Here is a 26,294-nt window from a genome sequence, read left to right as displayed (position 1 = left end):
TGTGTGTGTGTGTGTGTGTGAGAGAGAGAGAGAGAGAGAGAGAGAGAGAGAGAGAGAGCGATAGTGAGAGTAGCCTAGGGTATGGTTGTTGGTGAAAGTTGAGTTGGACGCTGGGGTTGGGCGGGTGTGTGTCAGTGTCAGAGAGGGTTGTGTGTGTGTGTGTGTGTGGGGGGGGGGGGGGGTGGACTGCGTGTGTGTGTTTATTTGTGTGTGTGAGGGTTGTGTGTGTGTGTGGGGGGGTTGACCGCGTGTGTGGGTTTATTTGTGTGTGTGAGGGTTGTGTGTGTGTGTGGGACTGCGTGTGTGTGTTTATTTGTGTGTGGTGTGTGTGTGCCTTTCGCCTTGTATTGAGGAAATTAAACTGCGTTTGCGTATTATGTGTGTGTTTGCAAGCGTGCGTGTATGTTAGGCATATCTCAGTAGGTGTGTGTATGTGCGCGTACGTGCAATGTGTGTGCGTGCGCGCGTGTGTTTGTGTATGTATGTGTGTGTGTGTGTGTGTGTGTGTGTGTGTGTGTGTGTGTGAGATAAACAAACTATCAAGAACAAAACAAAACTGAACAAACGAAATGTTTTTCCCCCAACTCTGATTATTGCTTGTTTCGGAGACGACTGTGATTTTGACTTTTTGGGTAAGCCTACACGAACACACAAGCTCAATACAGCCGGCAACAAGTTCGCCGGTCGGGGCAGTGAAATACTATTTCAAATAGATCTATTTCACTAAGAATGTCAATGGATATAGGGCAACATACTTATTTTTTAAATCAGTGATTGATTAGATCGTCATATTTTTGTGACACTGAGACCAAACCATAAAAAAATTAGCAATAGGCCTTGAATCAAAGTCGTGCGAGATCTGACCTTGCTGCAAATGTACGTGTACGACTTGATTGTGTTGACGTTCAACTGGTAAGCTGGGCGATGCAGGCTTTTATCCAGCGAAGGCAGCGATCTAGATGGTACAGATGCTTTCCCGGTTTCACAAATGGGATGAATTTCACGCCAACACAGCGTTCAGGATACCTATCATCCGTTTTACATTGTCCCCAAGCACAGCGCTTGTTAGGCGGCATTTGTGTGTGTTTGCTTCCTAAAACAAGGGAAGTAACTCCCAGAGCCTCGATATGTGGATATGGTTAATTAAGTGCAGACTGCTGAAGCACACCGGTTTTTGTGCTCTCCCCACCTAGTCCACCATCTGAACTTAAAGTTCATTTTCGGCTAACTCTTAGTCCCCTCATGCACCAACTGAAGATGAAGTCAAGTTTTTTTTATTCTTCTGCGTTCATGGGCTTATACTCACACGTTCACTCGTGTTTTTTGCAGTCGTTTAGCATCTATAGTGGTCTACGGTAGAATACTCGAATACCCTTTTTTCCCACCATTTAGGCAGCCATACGCTGCTTTCGGGGGAAGCATGCTGGGTATTTTCGTACATATAAATATATTATGATGTATTCAAAACAAGCTCAAAAAGTTAAAAAGAATACAGAAAAGCGCGCTTTCCTGCTTAGGCAAAAAAAAATAATAGGTGTGGTTACGGTAACATAGCCAAAAAAAATAGGGTAGGAAGGTAGGCAATCACTTTTTTTTTTTGACTTTTTTTTCTAATGTGTACAAATTAAACCTACTTGACAGGGAAATAAGTGTGCGACACGGGTGCTTTCGCTTTCATTGCGTTTTGTGCACTCGGTTTTTTTTGTGGTTTTTTTTGACAAATGTAATAAAAAGTTATAGGATCGGCCCCCAAAAAATAGGGTAGGTCGGGTTACCGTAACCACAACTATTTTTTTTTTAGGCCTTACCGCAGCACGCTATTCTTGCATGTCTGTTTACTTCGTGTTGCACGCAAAAATTGAGCGACTTCCTTGCTGCGTTGATTGACGAAGCTGTTTTGTCCTCGTGAAAACAGTGCAGTGCGTGCAGTTTTATTCTGTGGGTTCGACAAATTGACTAAATGTTGTAATTTCGCCTTAGCGCGACTTCACGGTTAAGACATAATGTTCTCATTTGTGGAGGTCTTACTAAGGAGGGTTCCACTGTTCTGCCATTTTTGATCAAGAGGACCAAAGGAGTAACAGTCAGCTGTCCCATGCACAGAGAGAGAGAGAGAGACAATGACAATTTCTTTATTAACGAGGGTAATGGCATAAGCAAACAGGTGCTTTTTTACATCCAGCCCTCGCCCATGGGAGGGTTTAATCTAATGATAATACGTTTTAAAAATGTTGGAATATCAATTAAAGAAGTAATAAAAACAAACGACAAACAAGCAAACTATTAACAGACTAAACAAACACACAAAAATATACATACAAACGAACATGACATATTATTGTCAAAGGTATAATGAAAACTGTTTCAAGCAACACAAAACGGGTGAAACTTCGAGGGAAGAAAAAATCCGTGAAACTGAGGAGTCAATGAAGCAACTACGTTGCAAGTAATAGCAATCAATCAATCAATCAATCAGAGGCTTATATCGTGCGTATTCCGTGGGTACAGTTCTAAGGCGCAGGGATTTATTTTTTTTTTTTTATGCAATTTATATCGCGCACATATTCAAGGCGCAGGGATTTATTTATGCCGTGTGAGATGGAATTTTTTTTACACAATACATCACGCATTCACATCGGCCAGCAGATCGCAGCCATTTCGGCGCATATCCCACTTTTCACGGCCTATTATTCCAAGTCACACGGGTATATTGGTAGACATTTTTATCTATGCCGATACAATTTTGCCAGGAAATACCCTTTTGTCAATCGTGGGATCTTTAACGTGCACACCCCAATGTAGTGTACACGAAGGGACCTCGGTTTTTCGTCTCATCCGAAAGACTAGCACTTGAACCCACCACCTAGGTTAGTAAAGGGGGGAGAAAATTGCTAACGCCCTGACCCAGGGTCGAACTCGCAACCTCTCGCTTCCGAGCGCAAGTGCGTTACCACTCGGCCACCCAGTCCAATGTAGCAATGTAGCATCGTTACATAAGTCATGTTATGAAATTAGTTAGGTACATTTATCTACTGAAACGTGTAAAAGGTACAAATAAGGCATCAACAATATAAACATGTTCAAGCTAAGTGAGAACGAAATGTGCCATGTATAAGTAATGAGAAACATCTGTCTTTAAAAGTCTTGGCATTGGCAGATTGTTTGAGACCGCTTGGAAGTAAATTCCAAAGATTAGTCCCCGAGAAGAGTACGGGCTGGACTTAAAAAGATCTATACGAGGCCGAGGAGCATAAATTTTTGTCGTGTCTCTTAAAATTGTGGGAAGTGAATTGAGAAGAAAGAGGTGCAGGCGCTCTTCCAATTATGAGTTCATGCATCAGTCACTGAAAACGCCTTTATTGTACATGAGTCTTGATTTAGGAGGAAGAATGTTTAAAAGTTTAGTCTTTGTTGGAAACCAAGACTTGTAATAAAATAACTTTGATTGCTCTTTTTTGTATCTATATATATGTATATATACGACTTGTGTCTGTCTGTGTGTGTGTGTGTGTGTGTTCGCGATGCACGGCCAAAGTTCTCGATGGATCTGCTTCAAAATTTCAGGTGGACCCCGGATGAGAATTTTCAACACGTGCTCTCAGCGCGCACATCTTGAACACACGGCCAGTACAACTGGCCTTGACACGGAACGATCCAAGGGGGGCAATCTCAGTCATCTGAAGGGAAATCCAAACGCAATCCGCCTTGTTCGATTTTATGGGCTTGGACGATAGAGAAAAATAAGAAAAGCAAAAGCTGAAGTCCAGTCTGGACGAAACTGCTATCAAGAACGCAGAATTGATTTTTTCTGAGTTTTTTTTAAGCCGTAAGCGCCATTTCTCATTTCAAATTTCTCATAACTGCTGTTCACAATGCGGCCGCAGTGAAACCAACAAAGGGGCCTCACTCTGGAAGAGTTTCCTGCTCCGATAAACATGGCGCTTACGGCTAAAAAAAACTCAGAAAAAATCAATTCTGCGTTCTTGATAGCAGTTTTGTCCAGACTGGACTCCAGCTTTTGCTTTTCTTATTTTTCTCAATCGTCCAAGCCCATAAAATCGAACAAGGCGGATTGCGTTTGGATTTCCCTCTTTCAGATGACTGAGATTGCCCCCCTTGGATCGTTCCGTGTCAAGGCCAGTTGTACTGGCCGTGTGTTCAAGATGTCAGCGCGCAGCGCTGAACCGATTTTGGTTTTTCTGTTCATCTTCCCAGATCCATTCCCAGTAACTCTTCCTTATCTTCTCCAGTGTTTTGCGTTTATCTCCCTTCCTTCGTGTGGCGTCAATCCATATTCCCGTTACTAATTTTAGAAGGTCACTGTCCACAACGCTCAATCCATATTCCCGTTACTATTTTTAGAAGTTTTCCTTTGTCAGTGTGGCGTCAATCGCGTACGGTGCGCCACTCACCCGGCGAAGCCGGCGTACGGTGCGCCACTCACCCGGCTGGTCTTAAAAGGGGGGTTCCACTGTTCTGCCATTTATGATCACTGAGAGGACCAAAGGAGTAACAGTCAGCTGTCCCATGCACACAGAGAGAGAGAGAGAGAGTAGTTTGACAAAATAAAAACCTTCAAAGAAAGAAACATTCAAATTTCAGTTTATTTTCAGGAGTTCTAAGGAGCATAAGACATTTCCCCAAGTATGATATGTTATTTAATAGGTTTGAAATTCAATGCCTCTTGAAGATACATTCCTTTTGTTCCCGATCAACTACACCTCTACAAATGAGATGACTTACATGCACGCATGCAAAAACTCTGCATCTAGTGTGGAATGGAGATTCCTTGCTAAATTTATTTTCTAAATGACACTAACTTGGCAAATTAATGCACATATATTCACAAATTCCAAATCTGCACAGCAAGAAAGAAGCAAGGCTGTTTCTTTTTAATAAATGTGAGCATGTATGGGAAAACCAGGCTAAATGGGAACATTTTTACTTTTTACTTTTTGAAATGATATGCAACTTTAAACTTTGACAAATATTTTACACAAAAAAAAGACACATGTGAAATCCTTTTGGGATGATGAAGTTGGATGATCAATAAAGCGATTTAGCAGTAAATCTGAAGATTGATAATTTTATCCCTTCTGACTTATTTCCATTGTAGCCGAAAATTGCTCGCTGCGTCTTTTGACGGGGTTTTCCATGCAGGCTCACATATACTTCCAAACAGAAGGATGATTTTATCACATGTACATGCAAACTTTTATCTCCCTTCTGTGTGAAAATGTGTCGCATCAAACTCTGTACATGAACACTTTTCCGCTCCTGTGTGTTTCAACATGTCGCTTTAAATGTCCAGAGTGTGCGACACCTTGCTTTTTCTTTTGTATGTTTTAACCCTTACACTGGTGCAATTCTGTAACACATGTTACATAGCCACTGGTGAATTAACAGAGAGAAAAATAAAGAAAAACAGTCATGTAGGTTTTCGCATCCATGGGAGGTAATCCGAACCGACCAAACAGACTGAGCCAGTAGCGCGACATATGTCGTGACAACCAGGTGACAGTATACGTAATCGCAACAACCAGCCTAAGGGCTAACATGTCGCTTCAAATGACCAGACCGTAGGAACCAGCTATCCTTTTTCTCTCCTGTATGTGAAAACATGTGTTGCTTCAAACTACAAGGCTGTGAACTTTGCATCACACTCTGTACATGTATACTTTTTCTGTCCTGTATGTGTTAACATGTGTCGCTTGAAAGTTCCAGACTGTGTGAACATAGTATCACAATCTGTGCGTGCATGCTTTTTCAGACCTGTATATGTCAACATGTGTCGCTTCAAATGACCAGACTGTGCAAACTTGGCATCACATTCTGTGCATGTATACTTTTTCTGTCCTGTATGTGTTAACATGTGTTGCTTGAGAGTACAAGGCCGTGCAAACCTGGCAGCACACTCTGTGCATGCAAACCTTTTCACTCCTGTATGTGTGAACATGTGTCGGTTTAAACTACCAGACCGTGCAAACTTGGCAGCACACTCTGTACATGCATACTTTTTCTGACCTGTATGTGTTAACATGTGTTGCTTCAAAGTACCACACTGTGTGAACCTAGCATCACACTCTGTACATGCATGCTTTTTCTCTCCTGTATGTGTTAACAAGTGTTTCTTCAAAGTACCAGACTGTGTGAACCTAGCATCACATTCTGTACATGCATACTTTTTCTGTCCTGTATGTGTTAACATGTGTTGCTTGAGAGCATCAGACCGTGCAAACCTGGCAGCACACTCTGTGCATGCATACTTTTTTACTCCTGTATGTGTGAACATGTGTTGCTTCAAATTACCAGACTGTGTGAAACTAGCATCACATTCTGTACATGCATACTTTTTCACTCCTGTATGTGTTAACAGGTGTTGCTTCACATCATCAGTCTTTGTTAACCCAGCACACTCAATACTTGAAGGTTCCTCTTGTTTCAGCCAGGTATCACACTCAGTACTTAAATGTTCCTCTTGTTTCACCCAGGTATCACACTCAATACTTGAAGGTTCCTCTTGTTTCACCCAGGTATCACACTTTGCACTTGAAGGTTCCTCTTGTTTCACCCAGGTATCGCTGTGGGTGCTGTCTACAGCTTGTCCTTCCAATGTCGGCACTGTTGGCATGGTAGATGTGTTCTCTGTGGCCACAACCTCGATGAATGGCACTGGAGAAAAAAAAACCCACCCAAAGACATCCATTTAAGAATATGATTTATCATTAGTATCAAATGTTTCTCCTAGCTGCTTCCTGTTTTGGACAATGTCATTCTTCTTTCTGATTCAACACACCCAAAGCAGAAGCAGGCAATTTCAAAGACAACAGAAAACCATCTCTTATTACACATTGTTAGGCTTGATGATTACACCCAAAACAAAAGAATAACAAACATTGAAGTATTTGAACAATTAGATTTTTTAAAGTTTCTAAATGAATCCAAAAATACTACATGGAAGCTATTCCTTCACTCATCCATGGTATCTTGTGAAGACAGGGTCAATTTCTTTATTTGGTGTTTAACGTCGTTTTCAACCACGAAGGTTATATCGCGACGGGGAAAGGGGGAGATGTGATAGAGCCACTTGTCAATTGTTTCTTGTTCACAAAAGCACTAATCAAAAATTTGCTCCAGGGGCATGCAACGTAGTACAATATATTACCTTACTGGGAGAATGCAAGTTTCCAGTACAAAGGACTTAACATTTCTTACATACTGCTTGACTAAAATCTTTACAAAAATTGACTATATTCTATACAAGAAACACTTAAAGGCATACTAACGCACTCCCGTGTTTACAAAGTGTAGTTTGCCCACAATCGATGTCAAACGCACCATAAGACCATATAATGACGATATGTCACCATGCGCGGACCATAATACATGCATTACAGCTTGTTCTAGCCTCTGAAAAAGTGAGGATGTCAACAAAGCCGCGGTGTTAGCTCCCTTGCATCAACGTTACATGTGTTGCCAAATCTATAAATAGGACCATCTAGATCAAAATAAAAATTCAAATATCTCAACATTTAAGGGCTCCTAGACCACAATATTTTGCAGGGAACTTAATTTAGTCTGTCTCCAGCTCTGGGTAAAGCAATTAGCGTGTATATTCATCAGCTTTCTATGCCTTTAACAAGGGTAAAAGGAGAAACAAAATCTGTTAGTCGACTCTTACCCTATGCTGGGGAGCATCGGGTAAATTCTTCCCCCTAACCCGTGGGGGGGCTAACAGACTGTAATCGCCACTTCATTAACCAACAAATATGCAAAATCCACTGTGTTTGAGCCACTGTTCCTTGTTTTGTAAAAAAAAATTTTTTTACTCATTTGTCAACAATAAAGCAGCTAGAACAGTTTTCTGGGACTGCAAGGGGAAGCTCAGAAGACTGTTCTAGCTGTTTTAATGCACGGGTTTAACTGCTACTTTTCAGTGGCTTGCTCAGTAGTTCTATGAGTATAGATCTGCTATGTTGTGTTCCACGTTGTCTTTGGTGTACGCATGGGATATGGTCAGGAATCTGTGTCCAAATGCAAAAATCCTGTTCTGGATACTTTTATTACTTTGTATTTTATTCTGTTTTTAAATGACTACAATAACCGGCACGGTTGGCATAGTGGTAAGGCATCCGCCCCGTGATCGGGAGGTCGTGGGTTCGAACCCCGGCGGGGTCATACCTAAGACTTTAAAATTGGGAATCTAGTGGCTGCTTCGCCTGGCGTCTGGCATTATGGGGTTAGTGCTAGGACTGGTTGGTCCGGTGTCAGAATAATGTGACTGGGTGAGACATGAAGCCTGTGCTGCGACTTCTGTCTTTTGTGTGGCACACGTTATATGTCAAAGCAGCACCGCCCTGATATGGCGCTTCGTGGTCGGCTGGGCGTTAATAAAAAAAATTTTTTTTTTAAATGACTACAATATAAACAATACAGTTATGAAGTATTCCTCATGCAGATTCTATCCATACCAAATTTATGTCTGTCAGTCGTCTGGATGCTGAGAAAATTGACTTTGTTCAAGAAAAAAAGCACCTTTTTGGGCACACAAGGCGTTACGCGAAATGCATGGTACATGTATGTACATTGTGCATTGAATAACGAAGTTACTGATAAGGGTATCATCTCAATCCTTTTTTTAATAGGTCCAGAAATGGATGGAAAAACATATGTTAGATTATTAAAAGTTTGATCTGAAAACAGGTTTTGGATTTTGAGCGTTCTTTTTTAGCTGGTCTAGGTATGTTACATTTGGTGTAAATAATCATGAAAAAAGGGAAACTATCTTAAAAAAATGTTCCTGGTTAAACTTACTTAAAAATCATTGCAGAGGAAGGTCATTAGGTAGGATGATTGTAATTTTAAAGATATTGAGCGAAAAAGTTGCGTTTGATGTAATTTAATTGTCCTAAGTTGAAAATATGATTTTGGTGTCAATGAAATGTTACCTACTTGACCAAACAAGTTTTGTCACAGTCTTTAAATAATGCCATAATACACAAAAGTGTGTGTTTTCTTATACCTCACACACCTGGTAGTTAAACTATGGTCACAGGATTCCTAGTGCTTGCACCTGTTGGCTTGTAGAGAGACTTAAGTGAGGCCTTCTGACAAGAGTGTAAATGTAATGTACATACTGAGAATACTTGAAAATGACAATGAATTTGTTTTTGAGACAGAAGATAACTTATCAGTGCTTAAGAACAACCAGCAAGACCAAACCTTTGTTTCAACATAAAAACAAGCACACTGAATGACAAAATTTTCCTCAGAAGGACCACATTTTGGTGTAAAGTAACATACATCACCTTGTTTTTTTTTACTGAGACCATATGCAGCACATAATAATGCTAAAAACAGCACATATCAGTCTGTTGAAGGTTTATGAGCTAAATAAAAGAGAAATTACCCTTCAAATGGACCTGCAGATCTTCGGAGCCTTCTGTACACCATCCTTTTGTGTAAAGATGTACACACAACCAAAAATGCACAACCCTTTATTTTGACTTGAGATAGGTAGCTTAGAACAAACAAGTTAGAAATACTGTTGAACTGATGTGAGCATAGCCCATTAAATGTAAATTCAGTACCTTGTACTTGCTGTTTGGTGTAAAATTAACATTTGGTACCGTAGTGGAGTACCAACCTGACTATTCTATCGTGAAAAGGATTTGTTATGATTTCTTGTTTGTACAGTGGTCGCCGGTTAATATGACCGCGGTTATGACCAATTTTACCCGGTCCGGAATTGTCCTTCTTTGTTATGTATTAGAAAAAGCCGCTTAATATGACCACAACGCCGCTTAATATGGCCACATTGTTTCGAGAAAATGGCAACAAGTTCACATCTTTTTCAGTTTGAAATCACTCGGGGGGAAAAAATACATACGATTTTTTGAAAAGGGCAAAAAGGCGTGCGATATTTTCTTTCTTTTTCGTGAATGAAACTAAAGTGATCAGTGATCAGTGCTCAGTGATCTCTAATGTCGCGATCATTATTCTCTCTTTTTTTCCCCGAGACTGAGCGTCATAAAAAAGGCATGCGATCTTTTCATTATTTCCCGTGAATAAATCTAAAGTGATCACGAACATTATTCTCTCTCTTTTTGGCAAACAGAGCACGAGCCAACCAATCTTTCAGTCTGATTCAAGAGGAAACAATGTCGAAACGAAAACGCCAAGATCGGACAGCCGAGGAAAAGCTAGAACTTATTGACAAATTTAAAGCTCTACCATCCTGTAGTATGCGTGAGAGTGCTGCACAGTTGGGCGTCAACAGAGAATTTTTGACAAACATTCTCAAGAATGAAGACAGCGTGAGGAAGGAGTGCGCAACGCAGGATTCACCGCAACGAAAGCGCCTACGACATGGAAAAGACAAAGATGTGGAAGATGGTCTTTTTCAGTGGTTCCAGAAGATGAGAGCAAAGAACGCGCCAATTCATGGACCATTGTTGTGTACAAAAGCAGAAGAATTGGCAACGGCTCTCGGACACACTGAATTCAAACCAACCGATGGATGGTTTTCTCGTTGGAAAGTTTGCAACGGCTTGACATTTCATAAAATTCACGGTGAAGCCCAAGACGCCGATTTTGATGCTGCTAAGACATGGAAAGTGTATATGCCGTTTCTTCCATTTACTTTTCATTCCATTTCAATTTCTTTTCAACGGACGTCATCTATAATGGCTACAATGTACAGTACACATATTTAATTTTGTGTTTGTTGCCAACAAGTTACATTTTCTTACAATTATTAATTACAAAAAAAAAGTTTCGTTTTGCGATTTTTTTAAAGTCGTTTTCTCTGACATCGGTTAATATGACCAGCCGCTTATTGTGACCATTTTATCCCGGTCCCAAAGTGGTCATATTAACCGGCGACCACTGTAACTAAAAAAAACTGCAGACCAAAATAGTGTAAAAATATTTAAAGAGGGTGATTTGATAATAATTTCTACACCGCTGACCGTGCTTTTTTCAAATTACGTAATAACCTGATGATTGAGGTTAAGGTTTCCAAAACAAATGACATGAAAATTTACTGGAACCTTTTCTGCACTTCCATGGAGAATTTCATTGTTTTAAAAACAGTGTAAATAGGTAAATGTTGAATTGTATCTTTGATTCTGGGCTTTGGTGTAAAGTAACTAATGGATAAATGATTTTGCTTATATTGAGACAGGAGAAACTTTTTTTAAATGTTGCTTTAGTACAGATCAACTCTACATCAGCAATCAAGCTGAACCTAAGAAAATGACAGCACCTTAAAATTATGCTATGGTGTAAATGTAACATACAGTCATTTGTGCTTTATCTGCAAATATTTGATAAACCGAACACTTGACTGGAAAATAAAATGCTGCAATTGAAGGACAGGAATACCGAGATGTTTATTCATGTAAATTTAAGGAGGTTTAAAAAAGTCTAAAAATTGTAACACTTTTTAGACTCCTTGACAGATTCTTGGCCATATACATGTTACAACACTCGTGATCCCACAGGTTCGTGGATCCCTATGATATTCATCCGCTGGGTCTTGACTGAAATACAAGCCATATAAAAAACCACTGTGTTGTAACCTAAACATACATGTACATGTTTGTACTCCCTCTAAACACGATTAACACAGAAAATGTCCACATCCCCCAATTTTCAACTCCAGTTGCATCACCAGCTCAGCCAGCAAGAAAGACATTTTCAGAATTTGTCATTTTTCACATCGGAGGTGATTCATTAGCCTTACCATAAGGATGTGGTTCAGTCATGTGCCAACACTCTTCAGCCACATCAATCTCTATCTTGACATCGGACAAAACTGCTGTGTCTCCTTCCTCCATGCTGTTGTGAGAAGCCATGGTCCCTGTTCACTGTTCAAGGAGTTGACACTTCCTGACTGTTCATTGGGGAGGGACCGTACTGTTCACTCTTCCAAGGTGCCGACAGTCTTTGACTGCTCACTCTTCAAGACGTTGCTGTGGGCAAAACAAGATTCAGCAATTCATAGAAGCTGACAAAATGGCTTTCAGTGATTATATTGATTCCAATAAAAGTATTGTATTGCAGAGCTGTGGTTGTTCCTTTCTTTATTTGGTGTTTAACGTCGTTTTCAACCGTTCAAGGTTATATCGCGATGGAGGGAAGGGGGGTGATGGGATAGAGCCACTTGTCAATTGTTTCTTGTTCACAAAAGCACTAATCAAAAATTTGCTCCAGGGGCTTGCAACGTAGTACAATATATTACCTTACTGGGAGAATGCAAGTTTCCAGTACAAAGGACTTAACATTTCTTTCATACTGCTTGACTAAAATCTTTACAAACATTGACTATATTATTATTATTATTATTATGAGAGCTTATATAGCGCGAACCACAATTAACTGTGCCCTCCGCGCTTTACATATTAATTTCTATACAAGAAAAAACTTAAGGGTAAAAGGAGAAACAGAATTCGTTAGTCGCCTTTTACGACATGCTGTGGAGCATCGGGTAAATTCTTTCTCGTCCCAACCAATATGGGACTCCCCCTAACCAGCGGGGGGCTGTGGTTGTTCCAGTCATTCGGTAATCTGCATGTGTTCCTGTAACTGTAAGAGTGCAAGTCAACTCACGTAAAGTGGTCTTGATACTGAACGATAATAGGTATGTAACTAAATAGTACATTGCAGAAGGAAATTTGGAGCGGGCAAATTGACTGTTTGGCTCAATATAATGGACCGAAGACCAAATTCATGTACCGCAAATAATGCAAATTTCATGTGTTTTTTCTACCATTTTAAACCGGAAGTCATCATTCTTTTCTGGGAAAATAACTTGTGTTTTACACTACACGCTAGTGAACAGTTCCGGCGCTTCTATGGAACAAAGAAGGAAACTCACGTGATACCTAAAGCGGGACGATTTGTCGAATATCCGCACGCTGCCTTGTCGGCTCAGCGAGGATGAAAACAAGTTAACACGACGATTCATTTTCATCAACAGCTAAACAAAAAAATGCAAGTAACTGCCATATGGCATTCACTTGATCAATTATTGGTTGCAGCAATGGAACTTACAGACTCCCGAAATGGTAGTATGAAGATTGCAGAATTCACAACATTCCTCGAGAATCGTTAGAATGTGACTGCAAACCACCATTCTGATTCAGGTTGGCATTTGTTAGTGGTTGTGTGTGGGAGTTTTGATAAACCTTTAGTTCGACTGATTGGGATGGGATTGATGGGATAGTTCTATCGATGCAAAAAGGTATGCCACACAGTAGTGTGCGGTAATGTACACAGCATTTGCGAGTTTTTTCAAAAAGATCTTGCGAATTCTGCACAATTTGGACCCCCATTACCGAATTTGATAACCTGCATTACTACAACCAACAATTGAGCAAGTGTATATGTCACCAAAATGTAATGAACTTAAAGTTTATGCTAGAACTCTTATGAAAATACAACATCGCGTTCAATCGTCTTTAGCGCCATGGTTTTCTGTGCAGACGATGCAGAGATGCTCGACCAATCAGAATCGCATTAGGTATCGAGTTTATCTTCTTTCTTCCATGTACTTGATCATGTAGCGCCGGAACTGGAAGAAGAAGATGGAATTAACAAAAAACCCACTTTCTACGCATGACAGAATTCCGCGAAAATGTAAACTGGTGTATTGTGACTAGCTCAGCCTCTCCCTTATTTTCCTGCCAGCCTGAGCCTGCCATCATCAAAGTTAAATGAAGCCAGTAGTTGTTAACAACCCTGTCTAGCAGACCTAAATGAAGCTCAATCATCACCAAATGTGCCATACTTAATGAACAAAGGATGTTGTGTATAACAATTATATTTATAACTTTATTCTGCAAAAAAAACCCACCCCACAGAGCACATGCAGAAAATGCGAATACCTAGAGCATCCCGAAACACAAACTGTTAAACATAACAAAATACAGGAGTAAGTGAAACTGACCAAATCATATCCAGGTACCACTACCACACACAGTTTTTACACCACTTTCTTTGTTACTATTGCTGCTAAGTGCTATTCCTTTAAGCTGGCCAAAAAATAATCCTCATCTGAAGGATCATCAAGTTTAAGCATACGGAAAAGGTTGCTTTCGATACATTATTTTTCTAGAAAATTGCGCAAAACTGCTTTGATTTCAGATCCGACTTTGGGAAATGGAAGTACTAAAAATGGGAAGTACGCTGCTCCTAATATATGTACATTTGAATTAAAGCTGTGGTCTATTCATGACTTTCCGGGGCTACGAGGTTGAAAAATAGTGACAAAATCATGTACAGATTTCTGTACAGCAAACACTACCCGAAACCCCACCTATACGGCGTGTATGACCTTGAGAGCTTCAGTCAACGCTTGAATTTTGCAGTGGTAATATCTGGTTTGCTCTCGCAGAGCTGAGCATAATTGTCAAGAAGGATCGAGCAGAAAAAAATAAACGATTTGGAAGGGATTCGAACTCAAGGCCTTGGGGCCTCGAAATGTCAGGGCCGATGTCTTAACCGCTAGGCCACTTCAACAGTATTATCAAAGATAAAAAAAATTGATAATTTTATATCATTCTACGCTTGAACTACCATTCATGCGTTGCAAAAACGTAAACATTGACATTATAATTTGCCTTTATTTGCAAACATGTTTCACGGAATCGCAGTACATGTTTACACCGTCATGCTACACGACATTCGCGCCATGCAAATAGCTGCGATATCTCTATTTACAACATACAAGAAAATGACTAGAACAGTAATTGAATCTCTCCAACTGTAGACTGCTCAAGCACACCGGTTTTTGTGCTCTCCCCACCTAGTCCACCATCTGAACTTAAAGTTCATTTTCGGCTAACTCTTAGTCCCCTCATGCACCAACTGAAGATCAAGTCAAGTTTTTTTATTCTTCTTTTGCGTTCATGGGCTTATACTCACACGTTCACTCGTGTTTTTTGCACGAGTGGATTTTTACGTGTATGACCCTTTTTTCCCCGCCATTTAGGCAGCCATACGCTGCTTTCGGGGGAAGCATGCTGGGTATTTTCGTGTTTATATAACCCACCGAACTCCGACATGGATTTCAGGATCTTTTCTGTGTGCATTTGGTGTTGTGCTTGCGTGTACACACGAAGGGGGATAAGGCACTGGCAAGTCTGCACATAAGTTGACCTGGGAGATCGAACAAATCTCTACCCTTAACCCACCAGGCGGCCGGGATTCGAACCCACGACCTCCCGCTTGTGAGGCCGGCGTCTTACCACTAGGCCACTGCGCACGTCAAGTTTTCTATTGACAAGTATGTGTGTTGTGTATATATATATACTAGCAGTTAAGCCCGGCTTCGCCCGGGAGTAAGCGGAGCCCTGTAGCAATTTAAGACGCTCGCTATCCCATTATCATTAGCTTTACCTCCTTTGTTTGGATACAAAAAAAGAGTTATCTCCCTTACCTTCTAGAAATTTCCGGAACTGTCCAGTTAATTTTTCTTTCTTCATTTCTTCCCCTCATAGGAGCAATAGCGAGTCTCTAATATCACTGGCATAATGTGCTTGCTACAGGTGAACAGTAGGCACTGAACTGGTCTTGCACCATATAGGCTGTATTCAATAAATGGGAGGTCCATAATCTGAGAAAGGAAACAATGAATCAAGAAACTAAAACCCAGGTGCACATCTGCGGCACCTAGGGAGTGTACGTGCACACTATCTTGTTCCTGCCTCTTGCCATCTCAGAGGTATGGCGACCACAGACAAAAAAGAGTTATCTCCCTTACCTTCTAGAAATTTCCGGAACTGTCCAGTTAATTTTTCATTCTTCATTTCTTCCCCTCATAGGAGCAACAGCGAGTCTCTAATATCACTGGCATGATGTGCTTGCTACAGGTGAACAGTAGGCACTGAACTGGTCTTGCACCATATAGGCTGTATTCAATAAATGGGAGGTCCATAATCTGAGAAAGGAAACAATGAATCAAGAAACTAAAACCCAGGTGCACATCTGCGGCACCTAGGGAGTGTACGTGCACACTATCTTGTTCCTGCCTCTTGCCATCTCAGAGGTATGGCGACCACAGACAAAAAGAGTTATCTCCCTTACCTTCTAGAAATTTCCGGAACTGTCCAGTTAATTTTTCATTCTTCATTTCTTCCCCTCATAGGAGCAATAGCAAGTCTCTAATATCACTGGCATGATGTGCTTGCTACAGGTGAACAGTTATCTCCCTTACCTTCTAGAAATTTCCGGAACTGTCCAGTTAATTTTTCATTCTTCATTTCTTCCCCTCATAGGAGCAACAGCGAGTCTCTAATATCACTGGCATGATGTGCTTGCTACAGGTGAACAGTAGGCACTGAACTGGTCTTGCACCATATAGGCTGTATTCAATAAATGGGAGGTCCATATTCTGAGAAAGGAAACAGTGAATCAAGAAACTAAAACCCAGGTGCACATCTGCGGCACCTAGGGAGTGTACATGCACACTATCTTGTTCCTGCCTCTTGCCATCTCAGAGGTATGGCGACCACAGACAGACAGACAGACAGACACACAGACAGACACTCTCTTTTATTATATGTATAGATAGATAGATGTGACATTTTCTTCTCATGTGATACGTACAGTCTGTGTGTGGCTCGATCTCTCTCACACACACACATTGAGAGTGACACACACACACACATACTTTCATCAAATAACTCAACGACGAAATCTGTACGAGTACATTCAACTCTAATGTGCATAGATGCATATGTTAGTATTGTTACAGGACTAAAGGTCGGCACATGATAATTGGAATTGGCTGAACTCATAAGAGTATTCTTAAGACCATAGACCTATATTAGATAATATAGGTCCCTGTTAAGACCAAGAGCTGATGATATTTCATTAGAAAAAGCTGCGTCCACTACAAACTAGGGCTCATGAGGGAGCTACGTACACATTTAAAGCTTGCATCAGCTACCAATTTAGGGTGCAAAGAATGTTCGAACACGTACATTTATCGTTAAGTGGAGTACTACTACTAGTCTACCAGCCAGCCTTCTATGTCATGTATGAAACCTGGAAGATGGTCAATATATAACTTTTGTCCCATACAGAGAGAGAGAGAGAGACAATGACAATGACAATACATAAGCAAACAGGTGCTTTTTTACATCCAGCCCTCGCCCATGGGAGGGTTTAATCTAATGATAATACGTTTTTAAAATGTTGGAATATCAATTAAAGAAGTAATAAAAACAAACGACAAACAAGCAAACGATTAACAGACTAAACAAACAAACAAAAATATACATACAAACGGCCCGGTAGCTCAGTTGGTAGAGCACTGGACTTGTGATCGAGAGGTCGCAGGTTCGAATTCGGGCCGGGACGGACACGGGTCAACTTTATGTGCAGACCCAGAGACGGAAGCCATCTCCCACCCCCGTGTCATCACAATGGCACGTAAAAGACCTTGGTCATTCTGCCATAAGTGCAGGTGGCTGAATACACCTAAACACGCAAACACCTGGGTAGCGCGACTCCGTTGCTGCTAGCTTTCCACTGGGAGGAAGCGACCCGAATTTCCCAGCGATGGGACAATAAAGTAATGAAAAATGAAAAAAAAAGAGAAATGAAAAACATATTATTGTCAAAGGTATAATGAAAACTGTTTCAAGCAACAAAAAACGGGTGAAACTTCGAGGGAAGAAAAAATCCGTGAAACTGAGGAGTCAATGAAGCAACTACGTTGCAAGTAATAGCAATGTAGCATCGTTACATAAGTCATGTTATGAAATTAGTTAGGTACATTCATCTACTGAAACGTGTAAAATGTACAAATAAGGCAACAACAATATAAACATGTTCGGGCTAAGTGAGAACGAAATGTGCCATGTATAAGGAATGAGAAACATCTGTCTTTAAAAGTCTTGGCATTGACAGAATGTTTGAGACCGCTTGGAAGTGAATTCCAAAGATTAGTCCCCGAAAAGAGTACGGGCTGGACTTAAAAAGATCTATACGAGGCCGGGGAGCATAAATTTTTGTCGGGTCTCTTAAATTGTGGGAAGTGAATTGAGAAGAAAGAGGTGCAGGCGCTCTTCCAATTATTATTATTATATGAAGTCTTATATCGCGCGCGTATCTCCAGACTCGGACTCAAAGCGCAGGGATCTATTTATGTCGTGTGAGATGGAATTTTTTACACAATACATCACGCATTCACATCGACCAGCAGATCGCAGCCATTTCGGCGCATATCCTACTTTTCACGGCCTATTATTCCAAGTTACACGGGTATTTTGGTGGACATTTTTTTTTATCTATGCCCATACAATTTTGCCAGGAAATTTTGTCAATTGTGGGATCTTTAACGTGCACACCCCAACGTAGTGTACATGAAGGGACCTCGGTTTTTCGTCTCATCCGAAAGACTAGCACTTGAACCCAAATTATGAGTTTATGCATCACTGAAAACGCCTTTATTGTACATGAGTCTTGATTTAGGAGGAAGAATGTTTAAAAGTTTATAGTCTTCGTTGGAAACCGAGACTTGTAATAAAATAACTTTGATTGCTCTTTTATGTATACTAAATAAAGGTTTCAGAGTTTTTGCACTCGCACAATCCCAAAGTGTTGACGCATAATCAATGATCGATTGAATGTGAGCGTTAAACAAAAGTTCTTTCTTTCTTTATTTGGTGTTTAACGTCGTTTTCAACCACAAAGGTTATATCGCGACGGGGAAAGGGGGGGAGATGGGATAGAGCCACTTGTTAATAAAGAAAAGTTGCCTGCCATGCCTGTTCAAGAAGTGTTTTATTCTGGACAACAATTAAGTAAAGCCTCTTGGAGAGTATTTTACAAACTCCTGTAATGTGATCAGTCCACGATAAATCGTTATCAAGAAGAACACCTAGAACTTTGTGTTTATTAACTTCTTCAACAATGTGATTATCAATCGTTAAAGATGGAAGTTTAGATTTTAGAGAGAGAGAGAGAGAGAGAGAGAGAGAGAGAGAGAGAGAGAGAGAGAGAGAGAGAGAGAGAGAGAGAGAGAGTAGTTTGACAAAATGGAAACCTTCAAAGAAAGAAACATTCAAATTTCACTGTTTATTTTCAGGAGTTCTAAGGAGCATAAGACATTTCCCCAAGTATGACATGTTATTTAATAGGTTTGAAATTCAATGCCTCTTGAAGATACATTCCTTTTGTTCCCGATTAACTACACCTCTACAAATGAGATGACTTACATGCACGCATGCAAAAACTCTGCATCTAGTGTGGAATGGAGATTCCTTGCTAAATTTATTTTGTAAATGACACTAACTTGGCAAATTAATGCACATATTATCACAAATTCCAAATCTGCACAGCAAAAAAGAAGCAAGGCTGTTTCTTTTTAATATAGTTGAGCCTGTATGGGAAAACCAGGCTAAATGGGAACATTTTTACTTTTTACTTTTTGAAATGATATGCAACTTCAAACTTTGACAAATATTTTACACAAAAAAAGAAAGAATTGATCTAACTGTAATAGTTTTTGTACAGTGCTGTTTTCAAATACACAGGTGAAATCCTTTTGGGATGATGAAGTTGGATGATCAATAAAGCGATTTAGCAGTAAATCTGAAGATTGATAATTTTATCCCTTCTGACTTATTTTCATTGTAGCCGAAAATTGCTCGCTGCGTCTTTAGCCGGGGTTTTCCATGCAGGCTCGCATATGGTCATGGCTCAGAAAAGGTGTCGAATTTGTGGGACACTTGAGTCACAAATACAAACTCTTGGATTACTTTCCATTTTGGGGTCCAGCAAAACTGTTTATGTGTTTAGTTGTGTCTGGGCAGTAACAATGTATTTTCATCAATTACTGCGGAATGAATTGCATTTTAAATTTTAACTGGAGTGTGTTACATAACACCGTGTCACACATTGTTTTCTAAGATACAGTTAACAGTAAACCTATTACACAATAAAAGTTAACTGCATTATTTAGTATCTACCTTGATCTCCATTTGTGAAAAAAGGCATTCCCCGACAGCAATAATCTGCATATCTAGGTACCCCAGGAATGTGTGTGTGTTACATGAACACCAATAAACAAAACAACGATCAAACAAGTACTCAAAGAACTGAAAAGATTACTGTTTCAGCAGTCAATCTATTCTTAGTTCCACACACTTCATATACGGACAGTCTGCAAAAAAAAAATCAAATCAGAACAAGATGTCAAAATGTATTCAAACAAAAATCAACTTTCTGTGTCTTACAACACAGACATTCAAAACTGCGAAATTCCTATTTATTTTACACACAAAACCTTAGAAATACATGTAATGGGAAGAGAAACAAGTACATAATAGTAAAGAGTTGAAATGCAGCAATGATACCGGACCAGTTATTCCCATTATCAGTTATCTGTCAAGTCATTCCTAAAAGTTTCCAATGAGTGTGTTACATTTCACCAAAAAAATCAAACTTTAGGACACTGTCAAGATATTCACATGAAAAAGGCATGCAAAAGAATGAAAAATGAAAGAGCAAAACCATAACAACCTAACAATGCTGTCTTATGACTTCTACCATGCTCCAATTCACAATACAGAGAAGATTTTCTCACTTTTGACACTGTGTGTTACATTTCACCAAAAAGTCTTACTTCACATTATTTTGTAAGGTATAAAGCATATATATGTTCTGCGCGTTCTTAGAATCCGGTTTCATTCTAGAATGGACCGGGTCCAGGTTGGAATTCTAACCCTGCGCAAGTACAGGAGTGCCATTCTAGAATGAAACCCTTGTTGCTGGTCCATTCTAGAATCGGCCGTGCGCAAGGTTGGAATTTGGGTCCAAGTTGGAATAGTCATTTCAGTTAGACTATCACACAGCCAAAGCCACAAATGTGGATTTTTTGTTTGTTTTTGTTTTTTGTGTGTTTGGTTGGGTTTTTTTCCCGGTTTTTTTTACACTTTACTCAAAGACATCGTGAATTGGGATTGTGATGTTCTGAAAGTGATTACGATTTTGAGAGACACTCAGCACTGATCGCTACGAACGGAAATTTCCGGACTGACAGTGTTTTGCCGATCTCGCTTGTAACTGGATTTTCTGTTTGTTTTTGTTTTTTGTGTGTTTGGTTGGGTTTTTCCCCCGGGTTTTTTACACTTTACTCAAAGACATCGTGAATTGGGATTGTGATGTTCTGAAAGTGATTACGATTTTGAGAGACACTCAGCACTGATCGCTACGAACGGAAATTTCCGGACTGACAGTGTTTTGCCGATCTCGCTTGTAACTTTTAATCTTATTCATATACATGAAGAGTTTGAAACGTGGGCATATCACAGTTTGGAAGGTAGGGATTCTGATAGATTAAATAAAAACTGTCAAACTTTTAGGCATGGAATTCCCCTTTGAGAGTATTTGTTGTGGTAGTACTACTACAATGAATTGCTTTCAATGTTTTTCCATAATATTATAAAACCAGACAAAAGTTGTTGTTGATTTCTGTTTTTGTTAATGTCAACTTTTTTTTAAACCTGTGACAACAGCTCTATAACTCATTCTGTCCTTCTGTTGGTCTGTCTGTCGGTTAGTCGGTCTGACCGTCTGTCTGTCTGTCTGCCTGTCTGTCAAAAAAATTGTCAAACAAGAAGAGCAAACGCTCGATCGAGTCACTTTCGCAGTTCTGAATATTATATGAGGCATCAGATGGACAGGAAGAAATTGCTATTCACAACACAATGAGTCACATTCACATAAAATTTGAGCCCGGTCACTTTTATAGTTTCCGAGAAAAGCCCAACGTTAAGTTGTGTGTTGCCGAACAGAAAAGGCTAGTTATCTCCCTTGTTTTTCTGATAACGTTCGTAAAAGGCTACAGATGTAAATACTTTGATGTAAAGAATAATCCTACAAAGTTTCAATCACATCCGATGAACTTTGTCAAAGATATAAAATGTCTAATTTTTCCTTTGACGCTGACCTGTCACCTTGAAAAAGGTCAAAGGTCAACGAAACCATCATTAAAGTGTAGAGGTCATTGGAGGTCACGACTAAACAAAATATGAGCCCGATCGCTTTGATAGTTTCCGAGAAAAGTCCAACGTTAAGGTGGTGTCTACGGACGGCCGGCTGGCCGGCCGGACAGACTAACACTGACCGATTACATAGAGTCACTTTTTCTCAAGTGACTCAAAAACCGGACATTTCCGAGAGGGAGACAGCGCTGACATTGCAAGCGGCCGCAACCGGCTCTCATCACAAAAACAACTGCCCTGCAAACATTACCGCCCTGGTAGTCCCCCTTGCTATGGTCTGCCTTTGTTTATTGCGTACTCAGGAGTGTCAACTTTCTTGACATGACATGACATCGCAAGATCGCCAAAGGATTTTTTTCAGGGGTAGACAAATCAGCCCCATTTTATCAAAGGGAAGGTGCAGGTGGAGATAATTCAAGGGAAGACAACTCTGTCTTATCTACAAACATTACGGCCCCCTTTATTCACTCTCGCGATGCTTCACGCATGTCAACTTTCCTCACATGACGTGGTTTCATTCTAGAATGGCACCCCTGTACTTGCGCAGGGTTAGAATTCCAACCTGGACCCGGTCCATTCTAGAATGAAACCGGATTCTAACTTCGCGCAGAACATATCCATCCACTTGGTAATGAAAACAATACACTGTACAAAAAAACTTGATAAACCCAACAAAAAATCTTCAGGTTGAAGGTGGATTTTGAAGTTATCAAGAAAAATACTGTTTATTCACCAATGAGTGTGTTACAAAACACTGTCATAACATGAACAAAACGTTGTTCATATTCAGTGCATTCAGTTAATTGTGAAATTAATTGGAAGAATGACACCATGGTTGCTACACAACTATTGAAACTATTGTTGACACATTCCGACAGCAATAATCTGCATATCTAGGTACCCTAGGAAAGTGTGTGTGTTACATGAACACCAATAAACAAAACAACAATCAAACAAGTACTCAAAGAACTGAAAAGATTACTGTTTCAGCAGTCAATCTATTCTTAGTTCCACACACTTCATGCGGACAGTCTGCAAAAAAAATCAAATCAGAACAAGATGTCAAAATGTATTCAAACAAAAATCAACTTTCTGTGTCTCACAACACAGACATTCAAAACTGCGAAATTCCTATTTATTTTACACACAAAACCTTAGAAATACATGTAATGGGAAGAGTTAGTTAGTTAGCTGTTGCTTTTCGGGTCCAGCGGACCATAATAGGCCAAATCAGGACCCCAATGGGAAGAGAAACAAGTACATAATAGTAAAGAGTTGAAATGCATCAATGATACTGGACCCGTTATTCCCATTATCAGTTATCTGTCAAGTCATTCCTAAAAGTTTCCAATGAGTGTGTTACATTTCACCAAAAAAAATCAAACTTTAGGACACTGTCAAGATATTCACATGAAAAATGCATGCAAAAGAATGAAAAATGAAAGAGCAAAACCATAACAACCTATCAATGATGTCTTATGACTTCTACCATGCTCTAATTCACAATACAGAGAAGATTTTCTCATTTTTAACACTGAGTGTGTTACATTTCACCAAAAAAGTCTTACTTCACATTATTTTGTAAGGTATAAAGCATATATCCAACCACTTGGTAATGAAAACAATACACAGACCTGGGAACCCCTGTTTTGCACTTCGAGTATTCTCAAACAAACTTGGTGTATTTTCAGAAAAATTTGCGTACTCCACACAGCGTTTGAACATCCATGATTAAAACATGCCTCATGCGCGTCCGTCACACCGTTTATTAAGTTTACCTATACATTTAAAACAAATGTTTTTTTCAATGTTTACTGACAAAAACTGTTATCATGTGACAAAATATTGGATCGGCTTCGGGATGGGCGTGTGAAGAAAAGTTGTTTAGGAATTTTTCTCGTCGTATTTTTTGTCCACTGACCGTACTGATCGTATTCTCGACATTCATGCGTACAAAATACGGCGAAATCGTATGCGTTCCCAGGTCTGAATACACTGTACAAAAAAACTTGATAAACCCAACAAAAAAATCTTAGGTTGAAGGCGGATTTTGAAGTTATCAAGAAAAATTTTGTTTATTCGCCAATGAGTGTGTTACAAAACACTGTCATAACATGAACAAAACGTTGTTCCTATTCACTGCATTCAGTTAATTGTGAAATTAATTGTAAGAATGACAGTCCATGGTTGCTACACAACTATTGAAACTATTGTTGACACATTCCCCGACAGCAATAATGTGCATATCTAGGTACCCTAGGAAAGTGTGTGTGTTACATGAACACCAATAAACAAAACAACGATCAAACAAGTTCTCAAAGAACTGAAAAGATTACTGTTTCAGCAGTCAATCTATTCTTAGTTCCACACACTTCATACGGACAGTCTGCAAAAAAAAAATCAAATCAGAACAAGATAACTGTACAAACTATTGGAGTGTGTTACCTCTCACGATGTGCGAGTGGTGTGAGTAACACTCAACACTGTTCCTAAAAAAAACAACCTCTAATTCAAAACAATAAACGCAGACATCATTTTCTGTTTACTTGATTCATTCCTTACTTTGTTCCAGCAAGATTTAAATAATTTTCAAGATAACTGTACAAACTATTGGAGTGTGTTACCTCTCACGATGTGCGAGTGGTGTGAGTAACACACTCAACACTGTTCCTGAAAAAAGAAAACTCTAATTCAAAACAATAAACACAGACATCATTTTCTGTTTACTTGATTCATTCCTTACTTTGTTCCAGCAAGATTTAAATAATTTTCAAGATAACTGTACAAACTATTGGAGTGTGTTACCTCTCACGATGTGCGAGTGGTGTGAGTAACACACACAACGTAAAAAAACATATATTTCTTTTTCTTGTCATTTATTTCATTAAAATGGCATGAAAACAAAGCACAAGGTGAACTGTATGGAAAGACTATAGAAAAGGCCAGAAAAAACACATGCAATGACATGAAAGCTGAATAACTTGGGAAATTGGTTGAATCATCTCAAACAGATGTCTTTAAAAATCAAAATAAAGAAAAATCTTTGTCCTAAAAAATGCAAATTTTATAAAAACAAATCACAATAACACTTCTAACTTTCAGATGAAAAAAAAAGGAAGTAAGTTGTTATTTAGTGAAAATAACAGTGTTTCAAACTGCAAGTGAGTGTGTTACAGACAACGAAAAACCAGTGGTTCTTCCCTTGGCCGTTATCGTCCATGTCCTCCATGCCACACTGAGTTCTCAGTTCTAGACAGTGAATGCAACTTTGTAGCAGACGATAGAACAGTTGTTTCCACCGTTGGAAGTCAGGAACATGTCGATAAATAACTTTGATTTACGTTGTTACTTTTTGCGGTAACACGATAGTACACAACAACGAACTTAAGACTTATTTTCATTGCTTTGTCTTCTGTGTTTGTGCATAAAAAATTTTTTTGGTAGTAGATTGTTCTTTCTTGTCCAAGTTTATCGCTTAGTTCAACGTCTGTCATCATTACTAAAAGCGCGGCAAAAGCCAAAACTGCCTACGTGACTCCTAACACGAAAAGTAACACACTCGCCGTTGGATCTAAACTTGATCTCAGCCGACTGTTGGGGTGAGGTACTGGTTATCGTACAGTATGTAAACAATAACTAACACCTTCTCTTTCCATCTTCATCAAGTTCTTATCCAAGCAGTGTGTGTAGGACGCGCAAATACGACATTTCGACACCAAGTAAAAAAGTGTCCCAACTTCCGGCCCGAAAATCGACGTAAATTCACTCTACTATTGCGCCTTGCTCGAAAACAAAGTCACCAAACCTTTCGGTTTCTACCAGAATAGTAACTTTATTCATATCTGCACCCCGTGTCAGTACTTTCAAAGGTAGAATAAACTACAACTGATCGTGTGGGGCGTTTGAATGGGGTAAGGGTGGAGTTCGACGCCATTTCTGAGCCGTGACCATTTACTTCCAAACAGAAGGATGATTTTATCACATGTACATGCAAACTTTTATCTTCCTTCTGTGTGAAAATGTGTCGCATCAAACTCTGTACATGAACACTTTTCCGCTCCTGTGTGTTTCAACATATGTCGCTTTAAATGTCCAGAGTGTGCGACACCTTGCTTTTTCTTCTGTATGTTTTAACCCTTACACTGGTGCAATTCTGTAACACATGTTACATAGCCACTGGTAAATTAACAGAGAGAAAAATAAAGAACAAGAAGGGCAAAGCCCATACGACTCACATGCTTGACCTTCACATGACCCTGACCTGGTCAAGGTCAA

The 26,294-nt window shown here is 39.6% G+C and overlaps 1 protein-coding gene across 5 annotated transcripts in view; it reads right to left on the bottom strand.

Moving 5' to 3' along the window:
* The window catches only part of LOC138965086 (gastrula zinc finger protein XlCGF57.1-like), a 115,490-nt gene that overhangs the window by 19,350 nt on the left and 69,846 nt on the right, over positions 1-26,294 (bottom strand). Inside the window, exons 2-4 of one of the 5 annotated variants that reach the window (XM_070337219.1) lie at positions 17,291-26,263; positions 11,747-11,975; positions 4,586-6,672 (exon numbers count right to left, since the gene is read on the bottom strand). The exons of 2 other annotated variants lie outside the window; for them this stretch is intronic. In XM_070337219.1, the coding sequence (XP_070193320.1) occupies positions 5,636-6,672; positions 11,747-11,858 (1,149 nt within the window). In that variant the 5' untranslated portion in view covers positions 11,859-11,975; positions 17,291-26,263 and the 3' untranslated portion in view covers positions 4,586-5,635. Of the gene's footprint in view, positions 1-4,585; positions 6,673-11,746; positions 11,976-17,290; positions 26,264-26,294 lie in introns of those variants that run through there. 2 more of the 5 variants (XM_070337218.1, XM_070337216.1) reach the window with 2 other exon arrangements.

Source organism: Littorina saxatilis, linkage group LG4 (genome assembly GCF_037325665.1).
Source record: "Littorina saxatilis isolate snail1 linkage group LG4, US_GU_Lsax_2.0, whole genome shotgun sequence".
Classification (NCBI taxonomy): Eukaryota; Metazoa; Mollusca; class Gastropoda; order Littorinimorpha; family Littorinidae; genus Littorina; species Littorina saxatilis.
This window is presented reverse-complemented; position numbering and strand designations above follow the sequence as displayed.